The sequence below is a fragment of the Aegilops tauschii genome, chromosome 7 (assembly GCF_002575655.3).
Source record: "Aegilops tauschii subsp. strangulata cultivar AL8/78 chromosome 7, Aet v6.0, whole genome shotgun sequence".
In the NCBI taxonomy this organism is placed as follows: Eukaryota; Viridiplantae; Streptophyta; class Magnoliopsida; order Poales; family Poaceae; genus Aegilops; species Aegilops tauschii.
The window spans coordinates 416791868-416801192 of NC_053041.3; the positions used below are offsets into that span (position 1 = coordinate 416791868).

At 49.3% G+C, this 9325-nt stretch overlaps 1 protein-coding gene and 1 long non-coding RNA gene across 4 annotated transcripts; one reads left to right on the forward strand and one right to left on the reverse strand.

The window, feature by feature from the left end:
• Positions 1 to 2692: 2692 nt before the first annotated feature.
• On the forward strand, positions 2693 to 4734 carry LOC109761700 (uncharacterized). Of its 3 annotated transcripts, XR_012189074.1 has the most exons (4): positions 2693 to 2889; positions 2997 to 3135; positions 3560 to 4339; positions 4457 to 4734. It is a non-coding gene; the product is annotated as an uncharacterized lncRNA (long non-coding RNA). The 3 variants fall into 3 exon arrangements; XR_012189073.1 differs by lacking the exon at positions 3560 to 4339; XR_002232569.4 differs by lacking the exon at positions 4457 to 4734 and having other exon boundaries at positions 3540 to 4024.
• Positions 4735 to 6166: 1432 nt separating this feature from the next.
• On the reverse strand, positions 6167 to 8870 carry LOC109761796 (uncharacterized). Its single transcript, XM_020320628.4, has 4 exons — positions 8512 to 8870; positions 8304 to 8409; positions 7985 to 8211; positions 6167 to 7908 (listed from the first exon to the last, which is right to left on the reverse strand). Exons 1-4 carry the CDS (start codon positions 8701 to 8703, stop codon positions 6436 to 6438), a joined length of 1998 nt encoding a protein of 665 aa, XP_020176217.1. The 5' UTR covers positions 8704 to 8870; the 3' UTR covers positions 6167 to 6435.
• Between the last annotated feature and the right edge of the window lie 455 nt (positions 8871 to 9325).

The following is a 9325-nucleotide window of genomic DNA, read 5'->3' on the forward strand; positions in this document are numbered from 1 at the left end:
ATTAACTCTTCGGACCTGTAGTTCTCCGGCGTGCCGAATACCACATCGAGTTTAATTTTCCCCGAACATCGTGCTTCTCGACTGGGGATAATGCCTCAAAAGGTTGTACTGCTCTGCTCGATGCGGCTCTTGTCCATTTGCATTTTGTCGAGTGTGTCCTCGTAGATGAGGTTCAGTCTGCTGCCCCCGTCCATGAGCACTTTAGTGAGCAGAAAGCCGTCCACAATTGGGTTTAGGACCAAAGCGGCCGGTGCTCGAACTGATCGGGCCCTTGGTTCGTCATTGGCATTGAAAGTTATCACCGTATCGTTCCAAGGATTTATTGCGGCTACTTGGTTGACTTCGGCGAGGTCGCGGAGCGTCCTTTTACACCGATTATTTGAAGAAAAGGTCTCGAAGACCGTAAAGACGTTGAGATCGTCGTCCTCCGGGGAGTATTTCTCTGAGGTCGTATTGGTGAGGATGGCCTCACCACTCTTGGCCACCTGCCGGAGTACCCAACATGCCCGAAGGTAGTGTGTTGGTTCGGAATTCGGCGTCGTGTGTATCTGACATGGCTTGTCGAGCCATTCACCAAGGACAGTTCTGTGTCCCGTTAAGGGCTTAATTTTCTTGTCCGTAGGATGATGATCAGATGCCCCATGAGGGTGCATCCTTTTTGCCTGTCCGGTGGGTGGCTTAAAGGCAGGCGGTTCCCACCGGGTGTCTGGGCTTTCCAAGCGCTTTCCATTGCGCAATACTTCAGTACTATGTGTGCCAAATCTGCAAAGTGCAGTATGCGGTGTCGGTTGAGGGCATTAAGGATCCCCTCGTTCGTACAGTTGCGGCAAAATACTGAAACCGCGTCGTCGTCGCAGCAATCCTTGATTTTGTTTTTAACAAGGAGGAATCTGGCCCAAAAGTGATGGACTGTTTCCTGAGGTTGCTGTCGCACATACATTAGGTCGCATATGTCCGAGGGACCGGAATTGCTTGGGGAGTATTGCTTGTGGTGGGTGGGTGGGCTTAAATTCGAACCCTGACCCACTGTGGGATCCGGAGTTTGAAGAATTTCTGAGGTCACTGGCCCAGGATCCGGAGTGTCCTAGGAGTTTTCAGGCTCAACGCCTGGTTCTTTGTTCGGAGGACAGAGGGTCTCTTCCCGAGGATGGGTATCCGGCTCGCAGGGCTCGAAGATCCAAACATAGCTTGTTCTCAACATAGGGGGAGAAGTATCTTTGGCTTGTTCCTCCACAACCGATACCAGATGGGTGATCGGTGGGGACCTAATTTCCCTCTGATCGGGTTTAAGCCCGATCCGATTATAGTCTGTTGCGACCCCCAGGGCGGCGATGCGATCTAGTAGTTCGTTTAAAGACGAGACGTCTGCCGAATCCATCTTATCGGAGTGTTCGAGGCCGATGCAGAGACAATTTTCGGCAATTTGGGGGACCGCTTTCGGCTTAACGGCCGAGCGGGCGCCCATGGTAAAACTGCTGACCTGGAGGATCTGCCCAGGAGCTAGGGCCCTTCCAGAGGTGACTTTGTCGTTGACGACGAGGTGAGCCATCGATCCTTCTATTGACGACACAGAGGAACTCTCAATGAAAGCACCAATGTCGGTGTCAAAATCGGCTGATCTCGGGTAGGGGGTCCCGAACTATGCGTCTGAGGATCGAAGGTAACAGGAGACGGGGGACACGATGTTTACCCAGGTTCGGGCCCTCTTGATGGAGGTAATACCCTACTTCCTGCTTGATTGACTTTGAAGAGTATAGGGGTTACAAGAGTTGATCTACCGCGAGATCGTAATGGCTAAATCCTAGATGTCTAGCCTGTATGATTTGTGATTGCCTTTACGGACTAAACCCTCCGGTTTATATAGACACCGGAGGAGGCTAGGGTTGTACAAAGTCGGTTTACAGAGAAATGAAACTACACATCTGGCCGCCAAGCTTGCTATCCACGCAAAGGAGAGTCCCGCCCGAACACGGGGGAAGGCCTTCTATCTTGTATCTTTACGGCCCATCAGCCCGGCCCATGTCACATAGCCCGGCCATCCGAGGACCCCTTAATCCAGGACTCCCTCAATCAGTGCTTTGATTCAGATTGTTGAAATTTAGCTTCTAATGGCAACATAGTTGACATGCTGCCAAATCTAGCATGCTTTCACGCAGACACCCCGCCAATAATATTTCTTCCATTAGACCAGGCATACTACGATTCGGCACCAGTACTTACACGCTACAAATATGTCATCTATTGTTACACTTTCCTTTACCAAAGGACTGCTTTCATAAATAGGTCATTTTCCTCCTATCTTCCTTGGTACAAGAAAGCCTCTATGCTCCACATACATCTACAATTACTAAAACACACCGGTTAGCATCTCTTTCAAAGCATAACAAAAAACAAGAACTTACAAAACCCATAGGTAAGATTATGTAACCTTCATCTTCTTCATCTCCTATCATGTCCAACGCCAAATGTTGTTGTCCATCCATATTTTCAACAAAAATAAGAGTTCCCCACATCTGAACAAAAGCACCCAACCAAGGGTGCGGATTTTCATAGGCCGAGCCACGGGTAGGCCGATATCGTGGGCGTCCGTTTGGGCCTTGGGATCTGCATCCCGTCAGTGGGTGGCAGGCCTATCCAGTGAAATACAGCCCACGATACGGCTAGGGAGTGTGTAGGCGTATTGTGTGCGGCCCATGACTTATCGTTCGAAACAGCACAGGCGACAGAATCTTGCACTGGTCACCCCCATCCCCACGACGATACCGCGGCCTGCGTGGAACAAACCAGAGCCACGCAGCGGGTCGGCTCCTCCACCCCATCCCCATCTGGCGAACGGCGGCGCCTGTGCTGCTCCGGCGAGGTGCCCAACAATGGCCTCGAGCTCAACGGGTATGTTTGCTCCCCCTCCGACCAACCCTCACTTGAACTAGCTGTCTGTTCACCGCTGCGGATTTTAGGGATTTCTTACCGAGTTGGCTCGGCTTCGATTCATGCAGGATGTGTGTTGCGCCCGGGCCGTGGAGCAGTTCCGTCTTCCCAGTCGAGTCACAGGATTCGATGAGCGTCCCCAGCGTCGTGTTTGGCGCCGGCGGCGGGCGAGGTGTGCTCTGAAGCCACCAGTGGCTGGACACGCAGGTCAGTGTGCTGATGCTCTGCCACAATTCTTCTTTGGAGTGTCGTGCGAAGTTAGATCTGAATCATGTTTAGGTTGCTAGGGGACAGAAGAGTTGATTCGGATTTCTGCAGCGATTCATAGTAATGTTATGCACATATTTGTTCTATTTTCGGTGCTGTGCTAGTTGTACATGTTGTGGATCATTTTTTTCGAAAAATATGCTTCTGTGTAGGAAAATATAGAGCTGTTTTGGAGATTGTTGGAAGTGTGGCGACAGTGATGTTAGCACTAATCTAGTAGCTCTTGGATTCATAGTGTGGTAATTGGATTTTTGCATTACTGGAGGTTTGAAATTTACAGAGATGTATGTAGATTGCATGGGTGTCGAATCAGCGTCGTTGTTTTGGAAATTTTGTACTTACAGGATAGATCTGATTCGCACAGGAGTGTTGCCGGGCTGGCGGGGTGTATTGGTTCCGTTCTACCAGTGGACTCCCAGGATTCGATGAGTGCCCCCATTGTCAAGGTGGACGCGGTCGGCAAAGCACAGCCATAAGAAACTGTGCTGAACATCCTTCTCTCCTTCTGATTTTGCAGCTCTTTTAGCAAGTTTGCATATTTAGAAAGGTTGAGCTTTGTCTAATTACCGTAGAAGTTGATCTGAAGCTGGTTGTTTGGCACATATTTCACTGCAATTTTAGTTTGAGTGCAATTTGGGACAAATTTGTTTGGATGGGTAGTATGTTTGTTGGATTTTCCCCCCGTGCCACAGGCAGCTTTATGGTGTAAATTGGGTAGTCGGAGTAGATAACTTTTTTTACTTGGGCCAATGGAACATTTGTCGCTTGGACTTTGGGGGTTAGTGATGTTGAGTTCAGAATTGCCGTATTTATTTGATGAGTTTCGCTACAGTGGAAGCCACAGGATTTTTTTTTATTGGTACGTGATAAATTTGGAGTAAAACTTTTGTGGATTGTTTAGAGGCAAGCTGGTCGTGTTTAGGTTGTTGGTTACTTTTTAGAGGCAATGGAACAATGCAGTTTGCAGTTTTGGGTGTTAGTGATGTTGGATCCAGTATAACCATATTTGTTTTATGAGTTTTGATCCAGTGCAAGTCAAATGATTGTTTTGATTGGGAGATGATTGGTTTGGAGTAAAACCTTGATGATGGTTGTTTGGGACAAAAATGTTCATCAATGTACTTGGGGTGATTTCACACAGGAGGTTCGGTTTGAGTATTTTCTAGAGGCAAGCTGGTTGTGCTTAGGTTGTCAGTCAAGCAGCTTGAAAGCATGCCCACTGTCTATGCAAATTCACCAATGTAGCTACTCTATCTTGCAGGAAACTCTGTTATCACATAGTAACCTGATGTTCTATGAGCTAATGCGGATGCAAGGGAACCATTCAGCGGCGGCAAGTGACTTGCTTGAGGCAATCAAAGGGTCATTTGTTGTTCTGTAAAACAGTTTGCCCTGTGTGGTATAGGCAATGTTTTGAGGGAATAGGTATAGGCAATTGGAAATGCCATGTAACTCTTTTTCATTCAGTTTTAAGAACCTCCACAAGATATTCAGTTTGGACCGTGTGCAGGGTTAATTCAATGCACTTTAATTCATGCAGCTCCCACCAATACCTTTTTATCTTGACTAGTGCAATCACTAGGATAATGCAACACAATGCTAATGGAAATTCACCGAGGAAATTTCAGTCTACATGCACAAACACTTGTACACTAATGCTGCAATGAACACTACCACTAAAATGTTCTTCAGATAGCACCATCTTTGGTTGTCGGGGAGATGAGGTGCTGGAACAGGTGGAGCTTGTAGCTGGCCTTGCCGTTCTGGCAGTCTTCCTCATAGAACACCTCGCCGACCGGTTAAAAAAAAACCTCGACGTCTTCTGGCAACTTGGCGACGAGGGAGATGGTGGCCTTGCTCGGTGTTCCTTCTCCAGGCTCAGTGTGGTGGGTGGAGGGAGATGATAACAGGGGAGGGGTGATGTGAGAGCATAGTAAATTCTCAGAGGTGACAGCCTGACAGGACGGGGGAAAGTGAACCACGATGCGCGGTGAAAAGCTGTTGCACCAGAGCGGACGTCTCGCGTAAAACTGCATTCGCTAACACAAAGCGACTATTTAGGCATGAACGTGCCGCTCCGGCGTGATTAACCAGGACTAAACTGTTTATTCTATCACATAAACGATTCGCACTAAACATGTCGCTAAGCTGTTTCGTGTAGAGCAGATAGAATTCAAGTGCCAAGTTAGTCCTATTGACTTTTAGAGACAACAAAATTGTGGCAGTGCTTCATTTGCCAATACCCACAGATACTCGTATTAGCATGAACTAACTAAACTTGATTAGTGGGAGGTGAGCTAATGGTGAACAAACTTGCGTCTTCCGTGGGCCAAAATGCTCCACGTCCACACTTTGACCAAACGGTGGCCTCAGTTGGCCGAGAATCGTCCACGGCATGCATGCACAAGGACCCGTACGGGTCTTCAGCCCGTGACCCTGTGCGCATACATGTCAGACGCGGATCAGCAGCCTAGCTGCCTTTTGCATGTGAATGGGACCAGCCGGGTTCAATACGGGGCAAAAACAAATCAAATACACTACTTATACACTGGCCACGCGGATCCCCGTGGTGATGGAATGGCTGGAGATTCCGGCCTGCCTGTGGCTCAGCCTGCCTGTAGTATATATACACGAGAACACAGCGGCATCTGCAAACAGATTTGAAACATACAACCGTCATACACCTATGTCACATCTTCTCGAACATTCAAATAAACAGATAAGCCAAAAGACTACTATCTTTCAAGACCACCTTCTACAACTAGAATAACTATTAATCAAACAGAGAAATCATCAGTAGATAGAAAATTATAAACTACACAAAAAAATCACCAAAATCCACCAGCAAGGCGCGGCGTGCGGCCTTGCACAGCATGGCATGTAATGTAACAATCTGGACTGAAATCTAGATACCAGACACAGCCCAGTCCACCTATCTGAACTTGGCACAACTTGTGAGCCCAAACTGATAAAAACATCAAGTAAACTTGGACTTATGTTTCCAAAAAAAGTAGACATGAACTTGTTACAAAAGTAAACATGGACTTGGATCAGCTACATCACCACAAAATGCCAAGACCATATCAAGAACTGACGTATTCACAACCACTAAATCACTTTGATTTCTGTAGCAAAGGAATCACTTCAATACAAATTTGCAACAAATTTGTAGCTGCACAGGGATTTGAGACAAATCTAGAGCTCTAGCAATGATCTTGTGCTATGATAACAAAAGGCCCTTCATAGATGACGAAACTGGGAGGAAACCCTTGGTCGTTTGGAGGCTCCCATGAGCTCCACCAATGACGGCAATGGCCGAGGAACTGCCACGTTCATCGACCTGTACAGCCTCCTCAGCTTCGCATTCAAAACCTTTGATGACCCGACTCCAGCAGTATCTGCTCTGTCAGTGTCAGGGCCTTCAGGTCTGTTGCTAATGTCGGATAGAACAATGCGATCCTCAGAAAGCAGTTCTTCTGTTGCTTCTACTTTAGCTTGTACTGTCTCAGCGATGAATTTGACACTCTCCCTGGGCTTGCAAATTTCCAAGAACTTGGCTCTTGCAGTTGAACTCTCTTCTTTCACCTCGAATCTAGATAACCTGATTTGTTCTGCACCCTGATTGCATTTCACATCCTTGGCAAGTTCAGCACAGCCGTCCCTACTCGAGCTGTGCTCACGCACTTCACCATGAGTAATGTCGATTACTTGAATGCCGTCGATGGATTCACAGTCCTTCTGCAACTCAGGTTCTATTGCTGAACCATGGAGCTCGTTTGTTACAGCTTGAGTTAAATCAATCATGTGGGCAGTGCCCTTGTCAGATTTGAAGTCCTTCCATAGCTCGAAGGATTTTACATTTGAATTCTGCAATTCCTCCTCAAATTTGACCTCCTCGGCCACTTGAACACTCTCATACTTGTCTTTCCACAGTTCAAAGTCCTGAGGTAATCCAAACCTTGCTCTCCCAAACAATGTCACCGGCTGCACCACCTCAATTGCAAAATCTTGTAATACCTGGCTGCAAACAGCAGAACAAGTGTCTTCCGACTCTTGTTCCTCGCTCTGCTTAATGGCTTCTACTGTGGTTATCGCCGCCTGCGGTGAGCCTGTGACAGTAGCATTTCCATGATGTATTCTGAGCAACTTCCAGATGGGATCATCGGGGCCTAGCCGGGACAGGAAGCAGTGTTTCTTGACATAGGCCAGATCCATGGCAAGGCAAGGAGGTGTTGTCGAGATGACCCACTTAGGCTGGAGGAATCGCAGGGCCTGCTCCAGCTCCTCGCGAGACGAATGCATCGTCAAGCACACATGCCACACCCCGAACTCATCCCGCATAGGCTCCGTCAGCGCAGGCTTCTGCTTCAGCGACGCATCTGGTGCCGCATAGTGCGCATACCACTGGGTAGAAGGCCTGATGATGAGGGGCTCAGGCTGCTGCTGCGCCCGTGCTAATGCAAGCATCTCCGTTGCCCGCTCCGACAACCGGGGGAATTCGATCACCTGAAAGCGAGAGGACGTGTCCTCGGTGAGGATTTCCGGTGCGACGAGTGACAGGGTGTGGTAGCACTCTGAATTCTTGTCCCTGTTGACGTATATCTTCGACCCGAACGCCCTGGACACCTCGATCAGTATGTCCTCCTGTCCCAGCATGTCGGACACGAGATACACTGTCGGCGCATTAGGGTGCTCCCAGATGCAGTTGATCACCTGAAAAATACAATGTGATGATGAGACACACGGCGTCAATTGCTGGTCTGGTTTACTGATGAAGCAGCACACAGACCTGACGTATGGAGGCTTCCTTGGCCGGGAATTGCAGCGGGCACTTGGCAAACGTGCAGTCCAGGAAGAGGTAGTCGATGCGGCACGACGGTGGCGCCTGGTTCGCTCCTGGTGCCTCAGCGGTGATGTACCTGAACGGCAGGCCCTGAATGCAGTCGGGGGTGAGGCGGCAGTCGCCAGTGTGCAGGACGTTGCCGAAGGCGCCCTCGAACAGGAACATCACCGCGCCTGCGAGCAGCAGAAGGATTTAGAATCGGCCGCGGTGGCGTACTAATGATGGAATTAGCGAGAATGGGAAGAGGACGGAGTGGCGCACGGACCAGGGCAGTGGTTGGCGTCGAAGGCAGTGACGGTGAAGTCGCCGTCGGGATCTGGGACGAGCACCGGCGCGCCGAGCTCGATCTCCACGAACGCGTCCGCCCCAAGCTTTGGAGAGGGGAAATTTTCCGAAACACGGGAATGGAGATGAGGTGAAAAGAAACGAACAAGGTACAGGCGGGGAGAGATGAGATGTAGGTTGCTGCTTACCTGAGGAAAGATGTGGCGGGAGATGAGGACGGTGAGGCGCGAGGCGTAGACGGCGCCGGCGGCGCTGGTGGTGGTGATGCCGGCGAGGTGGTCGCGGTGGGCATGGGTGAGGAAGCGGTGGCGCTTGAGGGCGGAGGCGGGGGTCCAAGTGTCCACCGCGAAGGGCAGCCCCCTCGGCAGCTCGATCGGCATGGCGCCCCTCTTCCTCCCACGACCACGGCGGCTACCTCCCTCTGTTTCCCCGCGGTTCTGTTTTGGTGGAGGGAACCGCGAATCCTTTTAGCGCGCCCTCCAAACGAATTGAGTTTTTGGCGCCAACAGTTGCAAACATTTCCTTTCAAGTTCCCTTCGTCCTCTCTCCACCAGGGCCCAGGGCCCAGGGCCCAGGCCCAACCAAACCCGTGCTTCTACTGTTATTGAGGAGCAAACTCAGCTTCACCGATGATTCTAAAAAAAAAAGGTCCGGGGCTTGACCGGAGCCGGAGAGAATACGGGGGCTGCATGCTCAGGTAAGAATCCTCAGAGCACAATCTCTAAACATTTAAAAATCGAATGATTCTGCTGTAGAAAGGAAAGGTCCTTTTCTTCTAAAAAAAGAAAGGAAAGGTCGGCAGATGAATAATAATTATAAACATCAAATTTGTCATTTTGATTTGATATCTGACCGCCTGGAAAAGAAAATGGCAGCTTCTGAAATATGTACAAAGCTGCCCTCAGAATCCGATTATCTGATTCGTCACCAAACTGATTAACAACGACAATTTGATAAAAATTTGGTTGCCCCTCTCGTGTAGAGTACATCTTAAATGGAGAA

Excerpts from the sequence above, each read along its gene's own strand:
- LOC109761796 (XM_020320628.4), bottom strand. The coding sequence starts at position 8,703 with ATGCCGATCGAGCTGCCGAGGGGGCTGCCCTTCGCGGTGGACACTTGG. Across the intron at positions 8,410-8,511 it reads CCCGCCACATCTTTCCTCAG|CTTGGGGCGGACGCGTTCGT; the intron begins GTAAGCAGCAAC and ends CCCTCTCCAAAG. Across the intron at positions 7,909-7,984 it reads AGGAAGCCTCCATACGTCAG|GTGATCAACTGCATCTGGGA; the intron begins GTCTGTGTGCTG and ends TGTATTTTTCAG.